Here is a 15,106-nt window from a genome sequence, read left to right as displayed (position 1 = left end):
CGGGGGATGTCCACTTGCCAGTGGGGAGCAGGCCTAAGCTGCAGTCGGACATCCTTAGCACTGCTGAGAAGGCGGGAGACGCTCCTACCACCACCGCTCTACTGGCAGCTGTCAGCCTGGCTTGCGGCATAGCAGAGCTCCCCCTGTGGGAGTGCACTGACCACCAGGGGGCAGCTCCTGCATTGAACATCTGCCCCCTGGTGGTCAGTGTGTGTCATAGTGACCAGTCATTCCAAGTCCTACTGTTAGGGTCAGCTTGCATATTACCCTTTTACTATATAGGATAGAGGCCTGGTGCACAGGTTGGGGCCGGCTGGTTTGCCCTGAAGGGTGTCCCGGATCACGGTGGGGGTCCCACTGGGGTGCCTGGCCAGCCTGGGTGAGAGGATGATGGGTGTTTTCAGCTAGTCACACCCCCTTCACGGTGGGGGTCCCCACTGGGGTGCCTGGCCAGTCTGGGTGAGGGGCTGAGGGCCGTTTTCATGCTGGCGAAGGCCCCCCCCCCCGTGACGGAAGCTCCCAGCCTCTCATTTTTTTCTTTATTTTTTTATTCTGGGATTTATTTACCTTCTATAATTGAAACTTTGTTGCCTTCAGTGGAGCTCAGAGCTGGCTCCTGCTCGCTCCTGCTCACTCCAGCTTCGTGGCCAGGTATCTGGGGTTTACTTATCTTCTATAATTGAAACTTTGTTGCTTTGAGTGGAGCACAGAGCCGGCCGGGAAGCTTGGCTTCCTCCATCACCGGAGCAACCAAGCCTCCTGCTCGCTTCAGCTCCGGGGCTGCCAGCCACCATCTTGGTTGGGTTAATTTGCATATAGTTGCTCTGATTGGGTGGTGGGCGTGGCTTAAGGCACAGTGAATGTACGGTCAATTTGCATGTTTGTCTTTTATTAGTGTAGATTGCTTATCTCTCTCACATGTCAAGCATTTGAATTTGTTCATTGTCTCTTCTCTCTAGAACATAAACTCCTTAAGGGCAGGGACTTTTTTATTTTAGTCACTGCCTTATTTCTGTTGCCTAGCACAAAAGTACTCCATAAGTATTTCTTAAATGTTTATCTTTCTTTCTGAGTTATAAAAGAACTTTGTTCACCACAGACTTTTATTAACTGTCACAGAGTGACTGAAATGAAGCCTTTCTGAGGAAAACAGTCTATTTGGTCAACATTGAATATATATTTTGTGAATACATTTACAGGTGGAGATATTTCATTTCCATCCTTTTATCTGGAAATTCATAATGGTTGATAAATTTGATCTTAGCCTGAGAGAATGAAAAAATGTTTACAGTTGACAGAAAGGATCAGTAAAACTAGTAACATTTTTTAGAATTGATGTGAGAGGAAAAGAGAGAAAGAGGTTTGGAGAAGGAGTCAATGTGTCTTATAAGTAAGTAGGAAAGTATCACAAGATTAGAATTTAGTTCCTTGAAGCAAAATACGATGGGAAATCATTGGACAATTTTGAGGAGTCTAGTAGTATAATTAAACATATTTAGGAATGTGACTTTTACAGTCATTAGGATAGTTTAAATGAAAGAGAACTAAAAATATTAAGGACATTTACAAAGAAAAGTTTGATATATTTGAGGTTTGAAATAATCTGAAAATTGAAGGAGAAATGGACAAAAGGAGGAATTTGAGAAAAAGCAGTAATGTTGGGGGTATAGGGTATTTAAGAGGACAGTAACATCTGCAGTCACTTCAAGTTTGTGCCTTTAAGGGGGTGGAAGAGTAAAGTTTAAAATAGCAATTTGGCATTATTGTTGCTTTAGGGTAAGTAATAAGAACTATAATTTATTCTCAGGTCCACCCCTAGAAAAGAAGCTAATAAATGAAGTGGCAGTGTGTTGCTGTGCTGTGTGGAATGCTTTTGGAATACGGTTCCTCGTCTACTGTTGACTAATAGGCAGAGGAGGAAGGAGTATTTCATTAGGGTTAACAACATATGTTGTTCCCATTAAAAAGTGTAGGTAATTTGGATGAGATAGAAGATGTTGATGTGGTTTTAGAAATGCTAAAATGAGTTGGCAGAAGAAAAAGTTAGATGTATAAAGATGCTTCTTTTAGAAATTTGAGGCCTTTTGGTTTGTCAGAAGTGCTGTTTTTAGATGCAATTTCTTTTTAAAACTTGACCAAGGCTACATTTTACTTCTATTAATTCTATAGATCTGTCAATTTAGTAGATGATAGTTGTCAAGTGAAATAGGGGAAAATTATTTTTAACAGAAGATATGTAGGATGGGAAGTATATTGTTGGCTTTTTAGATATGTTAAACTTTCGGGTATTTTAGCCCATTAGACAAGAGGCAGAAATCTAGAAAGATATAAAGGACAGAGTAACGGTTTTCAACAGAATTATTGTTCTGCTCTTTGGCTTTCCCTTTATCGTATCCCCTCTCTCCCTTCCCTGTTTCCCAGAACATAGCCTTCTCCAACTTCCTGCAGAATTTAATACTTTCCCTTCAGTTTTAACATGCAATGTAGAATAAAGAAGAGTGGATTTAACCTAGGTAGCACAACCAGCACTTTTCATGCACTAACTGTGTACGTTCAGTACTATGTTTGGCTCTGGGCATACAAACATGAATGACACACAGCCCCTGTTGTGAGAAACTCACAGTAAAGCAGTCTATTGGGAGAACATCTACAATCTACAGCAGTTTTATATATATATATATATATGGCTATTATGCAAAGTATTCCTTTGGGAGTTTGATCGCTTGCTCTAACGTGCTCTGACAACCAGGGGGCAGCACAGAATGAAGGAAGCCCCCGGCCAGCAGTTGGGAAGCCCCAGTTGGCCCTGATCACCGGCCAGGCCTAGGGACCCTACCCATGCATGAATTTCGTGCACTGGGCCTTTAGTACTTTCATAGTGATACTTGATGAGCTAGGTTTTTATTTAATAATCTTGATTAAAAAAAATACTTTTGTATGTAGTAAAAAAATAATGCTATCGTTGCTTTTTTCCATAGACATTAAAACCAGTATTTAAGAATTTTATGTTTTAATTTTTAGATTTATAAAGAGCAAATAAAAGACTTGTTTTTTAGTATTGTTAGACCAATTTTAATCAAATTTCTAATTTTAACTAGATTGACAGGGCATCTTTTGGTTTATTTAACTAAATATAGCTTTATTTTAAATTGTTCAGATGTTACATGAATAAAAATGAATGTTATTAAAAAGAGTCTTTTTAGTTCAAGCATGTTCCAATTCTTTACATTTTATTTAATCTTTAAGCTATATTTCTCCTTCCTTCTATTTCCCCTATTGGGTACTTTCGGTCTTTCAAAAATTTTTCTTTCCCAGTATTAAAACTTTGTTACTCTATAGAAAAATATTGTTTAAAAAATCTATTAGCAAAATCCCTGTAGATCAGCGGTTCTCAACCTGTGGGTCACGACCCCTTTGGGGGTCGAACGACCCTTTCACGGGTCGCCTAAGACCATCGGAAAACACATATATAATTCAATATTGTTTTTGTGATTAATCACTATGCTTTAGTTATGTTCAATTTGTAATGATGAAATTGGGGGTCACCACAACATGAAGAACTGTATTAAAGGGTTGCAGTATTAGGAAGGTTGAGAACCACTGCTATAGATGCTAGCCGGATACATTTTTTCCCTTTTTTAAAATTTTTTTTATTGTACTTTGTTAAACTGGTCTTACACATGAACTTTCTCAGAATCAGGCAGTTCCTGGTTCCTATGGGACTTCCTGTTTTCTCAAATGAAAATAAAAAAGCACCTCAGAAAGGAAACCTGGTGAGTGTGAAGTACTTTGTAGGCTCAGTCTTAGTTGTGACCTGGATTATAGAGATCCAGGTATCAAAGCTTTGACTATTTTTACATGTGATTTAAAAATATATGATAAGGAGGATTTTCTAAATAATAATCATGAGAGATGCTACATAATTCAGCCCATAAACTTGTTGGTATCTTTACTGGAGGATGGGTGAGTATAGGGAAGTTGGATAGAAAGTGGTTAATTCTTTCCTTATAATATTTATCGGAAATGCAAAATTGTTTAGTACTGAGATAATTCTTAAGTACTTTGATCTGTATATTTATTTCTTGCCATTTTCCAAAATATTAGCAAGGATTAGGAAGTTTTTTTTTTTAATTATTAGAAGTCAGAATTCTAAATTATTCATTTTTAAAGCATGTTATAAACTGCACAAGTAGTAAGTGCTTTTAGAAGTGTTTTGAAGAGAAACCAAGTTAAAGAGGAAACAAATGATTCAGTCATTAACAGTAACAATAGGTAACATATATTAAGTGTTTGAGACTATGCCAAGCATTTTTTAAGATTTATCTCATTTAATCCTCACAATAACAATATAAGGTAGGTGCCATTGTTACATCCTTCCTTTATAGAAAAGGAAACTACAACTTAGAGTGGCAAAGTAGATGTTAGTTCAAGGTCACGTTGCTAGTAAGTGATGGAGCTGGGACTTGAACCCAGCAGCTCTGACATCAGAGCACCTGCTATTACTATGGAGAACACCACAAATTCAGAGTGCGAATGGTTAAGTATAATAAGTCTGAAAAAATGCTTTTCCCAACTGTTATTATCATCAGTGTGTTTTACATTTTATTTGCATGTTTATATTCAGTTTTAGCAAAAAACATGCTGGCATTTCAGAGGACTTATTTAGGGGGATTCTTATTTTCATTTTTAAATGATGCTAATAGTTCTTCTCTTTTTTTTTCCTTGATAGTAAAAAACCCCTTTGATGAAACATTTGGAACAATACAAGTAAGTAAAAGATGATAATACTGATATTTTGTCTCATGTTTTATATGATAAAAGTATTACTAACTAAAAATAATAATTTTTAAAAGGTTCTTGCTCTGGCTGGTGTGCTCAGTGGTTAAAGTGTTGGCCCATGCACTAAAGAGTCTTAGGTTCAATTCCTGGTCAAGGGCACATACCTGGGTTGCAGGGTCGATCCCTGGCCTCTGTCGGGGCCCATGCAGGAGGCAACCAATCAATGTGCCTCTCTCACATTGATGTTTCTCTCTCTCTCTCCCTCTCTCCCTTCCTTCCTCCCTCTGTTCTCTTTCTAAAATCAATTTTAAAAAGATAAAAAAGGTTCTTTTAGACTGAAGCAGTAAGTTTTCTCTTTTTAGTATTCCTTAACTGTAGTGTAACTAAATCTGACACAGATTTTCTCTAAGAGCTGAACTGTTTATCACTCTAAGGTAAAAACCAGCTGGCCAGTAAAATGGCAGTGGTGTGTTGTCTACCTGGCCTTATCCTTAAAAGTATGCATGTTTTCATAAGTTGTTGGATATCCTAACCTAGTAGTTTTTGTCCTCTTTGACCTCATCCTATCTCTCTCTGGACTTTTTGCTCATTGGCATGCCTGTTCCACCATCAGGAAGGCATAAACATCCCTTAGGCTGGCTATTTATGATTTCTTTTTTAAAGGATCTATAATGTTAATTTTAACCAATTTTATTCACATGAAAATATTTTTTGCTTACCATCATATAGACACTTCAGAAATTGATATTTGAGTTACAATACAAAATTCTTACTTTTTTTAATTGTAGGACTTGACAGTAATATAGAACTGTGTAGAATACATTATTTGTTGTGATGAGGGATGTGTAATAGTGTATAATTAGTTCCACAGAATATTACTCTAGATTGTTAGGGTGAGACTTTGTAATGATTATTTTTTTGTAATATTCTGTTGAGATAATTTGTTTTAAAAGAGTTGACAGTTACACTTTTAAGTACAGCACTGCTACTGGTACCATAATTTAAATTTGTACAATGTACTCAATGAACATGGGAAATACAAGACTTCATTTTCTTCTGTATAATTTTTCCCATGAGGGAAACTGAAGTTCAGAACCTCTAAATCAGGGGTGGGGAAACTTTTTCTGCCAATGGCCATTTGGATATTTATAACATCATTTGCAGGCCATACAGAATAATTAACTTAAAAATTAGCCTGCTATATTTGGTCAAACTTTTAATTAATTCACGCTAATGCCTTAGGAGGGCCAGACCAAATGCTTTTGTGGGCTTTATACATGGGTTGGATGTTCCCCACCCCGGCTGTAAATAATAATAGTAATAATAAAGATGATGACAGCCACTTATTCTGTGCCAGGCACCATGTTAAGTGTTTAAAATTCATTATCATTTAATCAGATACATGATACAAACAATTGAAAATATTTTTGAGGAGAAAATTGGCTGAGGATAGAAGAGTGAAATATTTAAAGGGGACAATATATGAGAAAATTTGGTATAGTTTCTCTACAGTTTGATTTTTTTCTCCCAAGAATAAGAACTTTGCTTTAGAGTATATGTATTACTAAAATCTGGACCTTACCAAACAGACAGTTAGAAGGTAGCTATGTCAAATTGTGAAACTATCTTTGTTTAATGAAAGATTACTTGAAAGCTTACTTTAAATATGGACTTATTGGTAGATCATTAACTTGTTTTTGGGGTGATTAGGGAAGCTACTAGTTAGACACCTTCAAGCTGAATATTGGAAGTGTCAATCTAAAAAGCAGTCTGAATTGAAGAAGAATGTAATGCAACTATAAGCCAATATAAGTTTCTATAAAGAAAATAACTTTAATATTTGATTTACATACTTTTTAGATTTACTTCCAGTTTAGCATACTGGTGCTAAAGATAATTGAACCAAACAAAGCCTTTCTCTTTCTCAAAATTGATTTGTTCACATTAATAACATAGTCCATTTGGATGGCACTTGAGAATCTTGTTATATTATATAGATGTTCTTTTTGAATAAGTCATCACTAGAAAAATAATTCATGAAAAAATAGTGGAGCTTTTTGAGTGCTTAAATTCTTTGTATGAGAATGTAATAGTACATATGTTATCCAGTATGAGATTCATTTACATTTGATTTTGCTATTTCTTCTACTTATCTAGTCCAGTGTTAATATCGGTGAATCAAAAGATGAAGTATATTCCTAGTCCTCTGGTGTTCATTAAAGATGTAATCACAGACAGCAAGTGTCACATTTTTGAATTTAGTTTTATTTTCAGTAGGAAAGTGGGTATGGGTTTGATGAGGATCTACTCATCATAAACATAAAGCAAAAAGGAAATTAGTCACTTCCAGATAACGGAGGAGACAAATGATAAAACTCTCAGCTACTTTATTTATTTGTTTATTTTTTTACTCTCAGCTACTTTAATCTTCGAGCCTAATCAGATTTACCTTGATTTTATGTGTCAAGTCCACAGCCTACGTTATCATTGAATTCCTTTTCATTCTATTATAATGAATACATTTATTTTTAAAAAATATATTTTTATTGCCGAACTGGTTTGGCTCAGTGGATAGAGCATCGGTCTGTGGACTGAAGGGTCCCAGATTCGATTCCAGTCAAGGGCATGTACCTTGGTTGCTGGCACATCCCCAGTAGGGGGCGTGCAGAAGGCAGCTGATCGATCTCTCTCATCGATGTTTCTAGCTCTCTGTCCCTCTCCCTTCTTCTCTGTGAAAAATCAATAAAAATATTTTAAAAATATATATATTTTTTTTATTGATTTCAGAGAGGAAGGGAGAGGGAGAGATAGAAACATCAGTGATGAGAGAATCACTGATTGGTTGCCTCCTGCATGCCCTCCACTGGGGTTCGAACCCGCAACCAAGGCATGTGCCCTTGACAGTAATTGAACCTGGGACCCTTCAGTCCGCAGGCCAACGCTCTATCCACTGAGCCAAACCAGCTAGGGCTGAACATATTTATTAAAAACAATTTTGTGATGTAATATATCACAAATGCATAGCTTTCAGAATCCTGGATTTTAGCCCCTGCAGTTATTTTTTTTTTTAAAATATATTTATTGATTTCAGAGAGTAAGGGAGAGGGAGAGAGAGAGAGAAACATCAATGATGAGAGAGAATCATTGATCAGCTGCCTCCTGCACACCCCCTACTGGGGATCGATCCCGCAACCCAGGCATGTGCCCCTGGCTGGAATCGAACCTGAGACTCTTTAGTCTGCAGGCTGACACTCTATCCACTGAGCCAAGCTGGCTAGGACTCCTGTAGTTATTTTTGATGTCTGACTTTTGCAATTTGGATTTTTAAGCTTATGCAAAGATAAGGACTGTCTTGATTCAGAATCTGATTGAGATAGAGTTGAGGTGGAAGGAAATCAAAAGGATTGGAAGGCAAGTAGTCAGCTGAAGGAATATCACTTGTCTCTTACCAACAATCTCACATAAAACCAGGGACTCCGGTGGTAGGATTTGGAGCCTTTGGTAAGTTTTCTTTTTTTCTTTAGTGTCACTGCATTGACAAAAGCATGCCACTTATAGTGTCCAAACTTTTCTTCTGTCTCTGAATATATAGCATGAAAATAAATGGATGAAGCCGCATGTTATTGGACATACAATTTTCCAGATTTTTGTATCTTGTCTGAATTTGCTTTTGGTTGTATTCATACAGTAATCCTGTTTTGTTAGACACTTTAGGGGGAAAAAGGGAATAATAATACAGTCCCCCTCGTGAATCATGAATTTATTTCAAATAGTGTGTAATAAGCTATTATTACCCACTCTCCTAAGCTATTATTCTCCATTGCTTATATTGATCTCTCTTAATTGTGATTGCTCTTAAATTGGGGGTCTTATTGCTTTAGACTAATTGGTAGGGTGCATAGACATTCCAATAGTCTCCTCTAATTTCCTTTCATGTGGTCATAGTAAAGGTCCTGATGCACGTGTCTGTTTTACTTTCCTCCCTCTAAGCTTTCAAAATGAAGTCAAACTCTTTGTCTTGGTATTTAGGGTTCTCTAGCAGTTTATTCCAAACTACTTTTCTAGTAGGTTGCTGAGTCAAAGTAGGCTACTGGTTATGTAAGAAATATAACAATGCCATTATGCCTTTATGCCTTTGCTCATGGCTGTTCTTCTGCTTGGAATGCTGGTAAATTCTATTCTTCTTGTGAAACTCAACTCAAATATTCTGTCTTCCATAAATAGATCTTCCCTTCCCTCTCTCTTTTCGATGTTTACATTATATTTTGTATGCAACTGTGATATGTTTTATACCCTTGGGAACAAGAATCATCTTGTTCACTGGATCTCTTGCTTTATGGAGAACAATCTTTTTTTTTTTTAAATATATTTTTTATTGCTTTTTTACAGAGAGGAAGGGAGAGGGATAGAGTGTTAGAAACATCGATGAGAGAGAAATATCGGTCAGCTGCCTCCTACACACCCCGTACTGGGTATATGCCCACAACCAAGGTACATGCCCTTGACCAGAATCGAACCTGGGACCCTTGAGTCCGCAGGCTAACGCTCTATCTGCTGAGCCAAACCGGTTAGGGCGCGGAGAACAATCTTAACTCATAGTAAATACTCATTAAATGTTTCTTTTACTTTAATGGTTCATAAACTTATTCAGGGCCATTTTGGGAGCTTAGGAGATGTTGAGGTTCAATCAAGGCGTCAGTACTCATTCCCTTATTATGTGGTTGAATCAGATTAAACAAAACATGAAGGGCAGCCTAGAAGAAAATAGTGTCATAAGGACAATATACATAAGCATGCTATTGTATGGGGGTGGAGGGGGTATTGAGGAGCATTGTTTTGGTGGTTGGCGAAGTTTGTTGTGTATGAGACCTTTCTTAGCACTAACCTTAGTGCCAATTTCCCGATCATCCTCAAGAAAGTAAAATATATAAAGTGATTATTTAGATTTTAGGCTTAAGTTTCTTTAAAATATGGTAGCCATTGTTTAAATATAAATTAGTCCTTTAGATTATATAGTATCTATGATTTTAAATTTTCTTATGCTTTTCTTTTTGGGTAAGACTACTATTTGGTGTATGTGTTTTTCTTGGAGTTACATAGATATTTTAAAATAATTTCTTTTAATTTTAGGAAAATGAAAAAAATCTTATGATGAACACTTTATACAAGCTTCATGATCGATTGGCACAGCTTGCAGGTAATTATTTTAACAATTGCAGTCTCTAAAAATGTTTTGAAAATTAATTTGCATATGTAGCATGCTGTAGCAATAGAAATAGTTTTTCTCAAGTCTAGTGTTATATTTGTGAAATATTTTCTCTTTTGAGGTTATTATTACCTATATGGAGTGGGTTTTTATTTTTGTAGATAATATTTAATCAAGGTGTTTTTTTCTGCCTGCCACATGTATTAGTGCAAAATGTATGTATATAATATTCTAAAGTCAATTTTTTTCTGCATTAATATTAACAAAATTCTGAAAGCTTAATGTATAAATTAAATTGGAAAAGCAATGAATTAACTAAAATCCTAGATTAAATATAAAAATGCAGATTTTTCTTTAGTGGTTATATAGATGTCATAAAGTAAATATATTGTAGAATTTTTTCTTCCTGATTCATTGCATTTTCTTTATATTCTGCTCTTAGTCTTTGAAAACTTTCAGGTATTAACATATTTGCATATAGGTTATTGATAACAGTAATATAGGTGAATTGGTATTAAGTTTAGTACCTATAAAATGTGGTAGCAGCTTCAAAGTTTGTTACCTTTTAACTTTTCTTATTATACATTTAAACCAAAAGAAGAGACTTTCTTCTTATAGAAGAGATTTTCTTTTTATAAACAGTTACAAGAAAATAAAAATGCAATTGTTCATACTCTTGATGTAGCAGATCCTTTTTGTGGAAACCACATCATTGGTAGAAGCCTAGTAGGTAATTGGGGAACTTTTCTTAATGCATGGAGGCATTTAGAATTCTGGCAGTTCCCCATCCTATTATCAATCTTTATTTTTTTAGTTTGGGTCCTTAATTCTGATCAGTTTTTTAGGCTCACAATTCTGTGTATATCACTAAAAGCCTTATTTGCATTGACTTTTGAACTGTCATATTTATACACTGCAAGTTAATGACATTTATTCAGTATGTGTAGCAACTAGAAATAGTTTAAGTACATACTTTAGCCAGGAATTCCTGATGTTGCTACCGCAAGCGTCTACAGCTGTCTCTATAGCATTGTTTTATGAAGTGTGCTACGTCAGCATAATCTGAAGTGCTTTTAAAAATATAGATTCTTTCCTTTAGAGCAGGGATTGGAAAAGTTTTTTCTGTGAAAGGGCCAAATAGTGTAGAACATTTTTAGGCTTTGTGGGCTAGACTGTCTCTGTCGCAACTACTCAATTCTGCCATTATAGCATGAAAGCAGTAGCCATAGATAATACATAAATGAGTGTGGCTGTGTTCCAATGAAACTTCATTTATACTAGTAAAATCCCGTGGTAGGCCAGATTTGGTCTATGGGCTGTAGTTTGCTGACCCCTGCTGTAGATCTAAGGCATCTGAATCTCTGAGGATACATTATAAAGTTTGAAACTTACTTGTTCATCTAATAGGTATTTCTTCCCTTTTTACAACTACAACCACCAACAACTGGTTACTCGAACAAAACTATGAATAGGAACATGGTTTCTTTTATGATAGGAAAATTTGCCAAGACTTTTATTTTACTTTAACTATTGAACTTTTAGGTTACAGTTTTTTTAATTGAAAGAAACAGGACAGGAAAAACTTAAATTTGAAGTTCATTATGAGGATAATTGATCTCTAATAACTATAGATAGCCTAACAGAAAAGGCTTTGGATTCTTTTATAGTGACAAGAAAAGGAAAATGTGCTTTTCTGTAGAAACCGGATTATAGCCAGAATCTTCTAATTTCCCTGTTGATGTGTTACAATAATTTTTAAGGCATGTGCACTACTTGCTAAAGATAGGCTTAGTTATATTCTGAAAATGTATGTTTTAATTAAAACTTATTTGAACACTTGAACTATTAGTTTTAGTGATAGATGTGTATGTTAGAACAGTGAATTTTCCCACTTGAAAAGTAATGAATCTGTGGAGGGCCTTCTGTGTGCCAAGATCTTTGGATAGGCATAGTGTGATATGGTTCCTAACCCAGCTAACAATGTAGTTGTGAATATAAGAGGAAGATAAGTTCTTATCTAGACTGTAATGCATGTTAAAGGCTGTGGTTTATGTAAAGGTAATTGTTTATTTACATTACTTGGATTTTTCCTAGGAAATAAATATAAATAATGTTCATCTTTCTTTAGTGAATATAATAACTATAATTGCAATTTGTAAAATATTTTGATTAATATTTGTTTTCTTCCATTGAACATCGTACTGATCCAAAATTAATAATATGCTAATCTTTCCAGGAGATCATGAATGTGGCAGTTCTAGTCAGAGAACACTTTCTGTACAAGAGGCAGCTGCATATTTAAAAGTAAGCAGTGAAATTATAATTTTAATAACTATATTCTTAAAGTTTATATAAATAATAACAACTTATATCAAAAGCACCATTCATTTGCCCTGGCCAGGTGGCTCAGTTGGTTGGAGCATAGTCCCGTACACCAAAAGGATGCAGATTTGATTCCCTGTCAAGGCACACCTAGATTGTGGGTTTGATTCCTGGTCGGGATGCATACGGGAGGCAATCAATCAATGTTTCTCTCTGTCCCTTCCTTTTTCTCTAAAAATAATAAAAAGCAAAACATCTTTGGGTGAGGACTAACAAATGAAAATTAAAAAGTACCATGCATTTTATTAATTGCACTGTTAAAAGCTTGGGCCTGCTGTTTGATGTAATGGAGCAGATAGAAAAAGCAGAAATACTCAGCATTTTTGTTTTAGTTTGCTTCTCTGAGACATTACACATTAATTTGGAAAGGAAACAGTTGTGAGAAAGAAATTGAGGTAGGTATATAGCATGTAAGAGAGCAAGTATGTAAACTGTTATTTATTTTAAATCTGTCGCAGATTAATGTCATCTCAGGGTTCTAAGAGAATTTGCAGATGAATTTTAGAAACCACTGTAAATAATATTTAGGAAATCCTATATTAAAGGAAAGGTTAAGATGGATAGGTGCCATTCTGATTTCCAAAAAGACAGTGGATTTTGAAAGCCATACTGGTGAGCTTCAGTTCGGTAAATAAAATTCCATAAAGATGTGAGTACTTACAAATGGAAATGCTGATCTCCAGAAGCTGGCATGGTTTGTTACCAGCAAGTCATGTCATATACTAGTATACTTCATTTTTGCCTTTGCTTATTGTGGTAAAAAACACATGAGATCTAGCCTATTAACACATTTTTAAGTGTACAGTACAGTATTGTTAACTACATGCCCATCATTGTATTAGAACTTTTTCATCGTGTCTGACTGAATCTCTGTTCTCATTGCATAGCAGTTACTCATTTCCCCTCTTCCCAGTCCTGGGCCACCACCATTTCACTTTGTGCTTCTGTGAGTTTGACTATAGCAGTGGTTCTCAACCTTCTTAATGCTGCTCCTAATGCCGCTTCCTAATACAGTTTCCTCATGTTGTGGTGACCCCCAACCATAAAATTATTTTCGTTGCTACTTCATAACTGTAATTTTGCTACAGTTATGAATCGTAATGTAAATATCTGATATGCAGGATGTATTTTCATTGTTATAAATTGAATATAATTAAAGCATAGTGATTAATCACAAAAACAATATGTAATTATATATGTGTTTTCCAATGGTCTTAGGCGACCCCTGTGAAAGGGTCATTTGACCCCCTCAAAGGGGTCGCGACCCACAGGTTGAGAACCCCTGGAGTATAGTAACACCTCATTTAAATGGGATTATGTAGTATTTATCCTTTTGTGACTGGCTAACTTCACTTAGCATTAATGCCTTCACAGTTCATTATCCGTGTTGTAACATGACAAGACTTTTGTTTTTAAGGCTGAATACTATTGATCTGTATGGATATTTAGGTTGCTTCTACTTCTTGGCTATTATGAATAATACCAGAGTGAACATGGGGTTGCAGATATCTCTTATATCCTCTTTTCAGTTCTTTTGGATACATATTTAGGAGTGGGATTGCATGATAGTTTTATTTTTAATTTTTAATACATATATATTTTTCAATTGATTTCAGAGAGGAAGAGAGAGAGAGAGAGAGAGAGAGAGAGAGAGAGAGAGAGAAACATCAATGATGAGAGAGAATCATCAATTGGCTGCCTCCGGCATGCCCCTAATGGGGATTGAGCCCACAACCCAAGCATGTGCTCTGACGGAATTGAACCATGACCTCCTGGTTCATAGTTTGACGCTCAACCCCTAAGCTAAACTAGCTGGGCTATTTTTAATTTTTTAATGAACCTCAGTACTGATTTCCATAGCAGCTACACCATTTTATGTTCCCACTAGTAGTTTACAGGTGTTCCCCTTTCTTCACATCCTTGAAAACACGTGTGTTTTTTTTTTTAATAATGGTCATGCTAACAGTTGTAAAGTGATACCTCGTTGTGATTTTTACTTGCATTTTCCTGATGATTAGTGATGTTGAGTATCTATTGGACATTTTTATGTCTTTAGAGAAATGTTTATTCAAATCCATGCCCATTTTAAAATTAGGTTATTTGATTTTGTTGTTGTTACTGAGTTGTAGGAGTTCCTTATTTATTTTTGGATATTAACCCTTATCAGATATATGGTTTGCACATATTTTCTCCCATTCTGTAGGTTGCCTTTTCACTCTGTTGAATGTTTCCTTTACTGTGCAGAAGCTCTTTAGTTCAATATAGTCCCACATGTATGTTTTTGCTTTTGTTGCCTGTGCTTTTGGTGTCATGTCCAGAAAGGCATCGCCAAGACATGAAGCTTTACCCTGTATTTTCTTTTAGGAATTAAAAAAAAATATCCTCACCTGAAGATATTTTCTCATACAGAGTGGAAGGGAGGGAAAAGGGTGGTGGGGGGGAGGAAGAGTCAGAGAGAGAGAAACATCGACATGAGAGAGAGACCCATCCATTGGTTGCCTCCTGCACGTGCCCCAGGGTTTGAACCCACAACCAAGGTACAAGCCCTTGACCAGGAATCAAACCTGTCATCCTTAGATCTGAGGGCCAACACTCTAACCACTGAGAAAACTGGCCAGGGCTCTTTTAGGAGTTTTATAGTTTCATTAGTGTCCTGGTGCACAGATTCATGCACATTGAAAGGAAATTAATTAGAAGAAATATTTTAATATCACTATTGGCATCTTGCTAATGAAAAGA

At 35.9% G+C, this 15,106-nt stretch overlaps 1 protein-coding gene across 4 annotated transcripts in view; it reads left to right on the top strand.

The window, feature by feature from the left end:
* Nucleotides 1-15,106, top strand: part of LEMD3 (LEM domain containing 3) — a 90,419-nt gene that overhangs the window by 29,374 nt on the left and 45,939 nt on the right. For all 4 annotated transcript variants that reach the window (XR_004965855.1, XR_004965856.1, XM_036297955.1 and 1 more), the window contains exons 2-4: nt 4,730-4,767; nt 9,910-9,976; nt 12,222-12,289. Coding sequence is in view for 2 of the 4 variants with exons in the window: in XM_036297955.1 (XP_036153848.1) it covers nt 4,730-4,767; nt 9,910-9,976; nt 12,222-12,289 (173 nt within the window). In the remaining 2 variants the exon portion in view is untranslated. The remainder of the gene's footprint in view (nt 1-4,729; nt 4,768-9,909; nt 9,977-12,221; nt 12,290-15,106) is intronic.

This window comes from Myotis myotis, unplaced genomic scaffold, assembly GCF_014108235.1.
Source record: "Myotis myotis isolate mMyoMyo1 unplaced genomic scaffold, mMyoMyo1.p scaffold_m19_p_3, whole genome shotgun sequence".
NCBI lineage: Eukaryota > Metazoa > Chordata > Mammalia > Chiroptera > Vespertilionidae > Myotis > Myotis myotis.
Note: the sequence above shows the minus strand (reverse complement) of the source record. Positions and strands in the feature narration are given on the sequence as shown.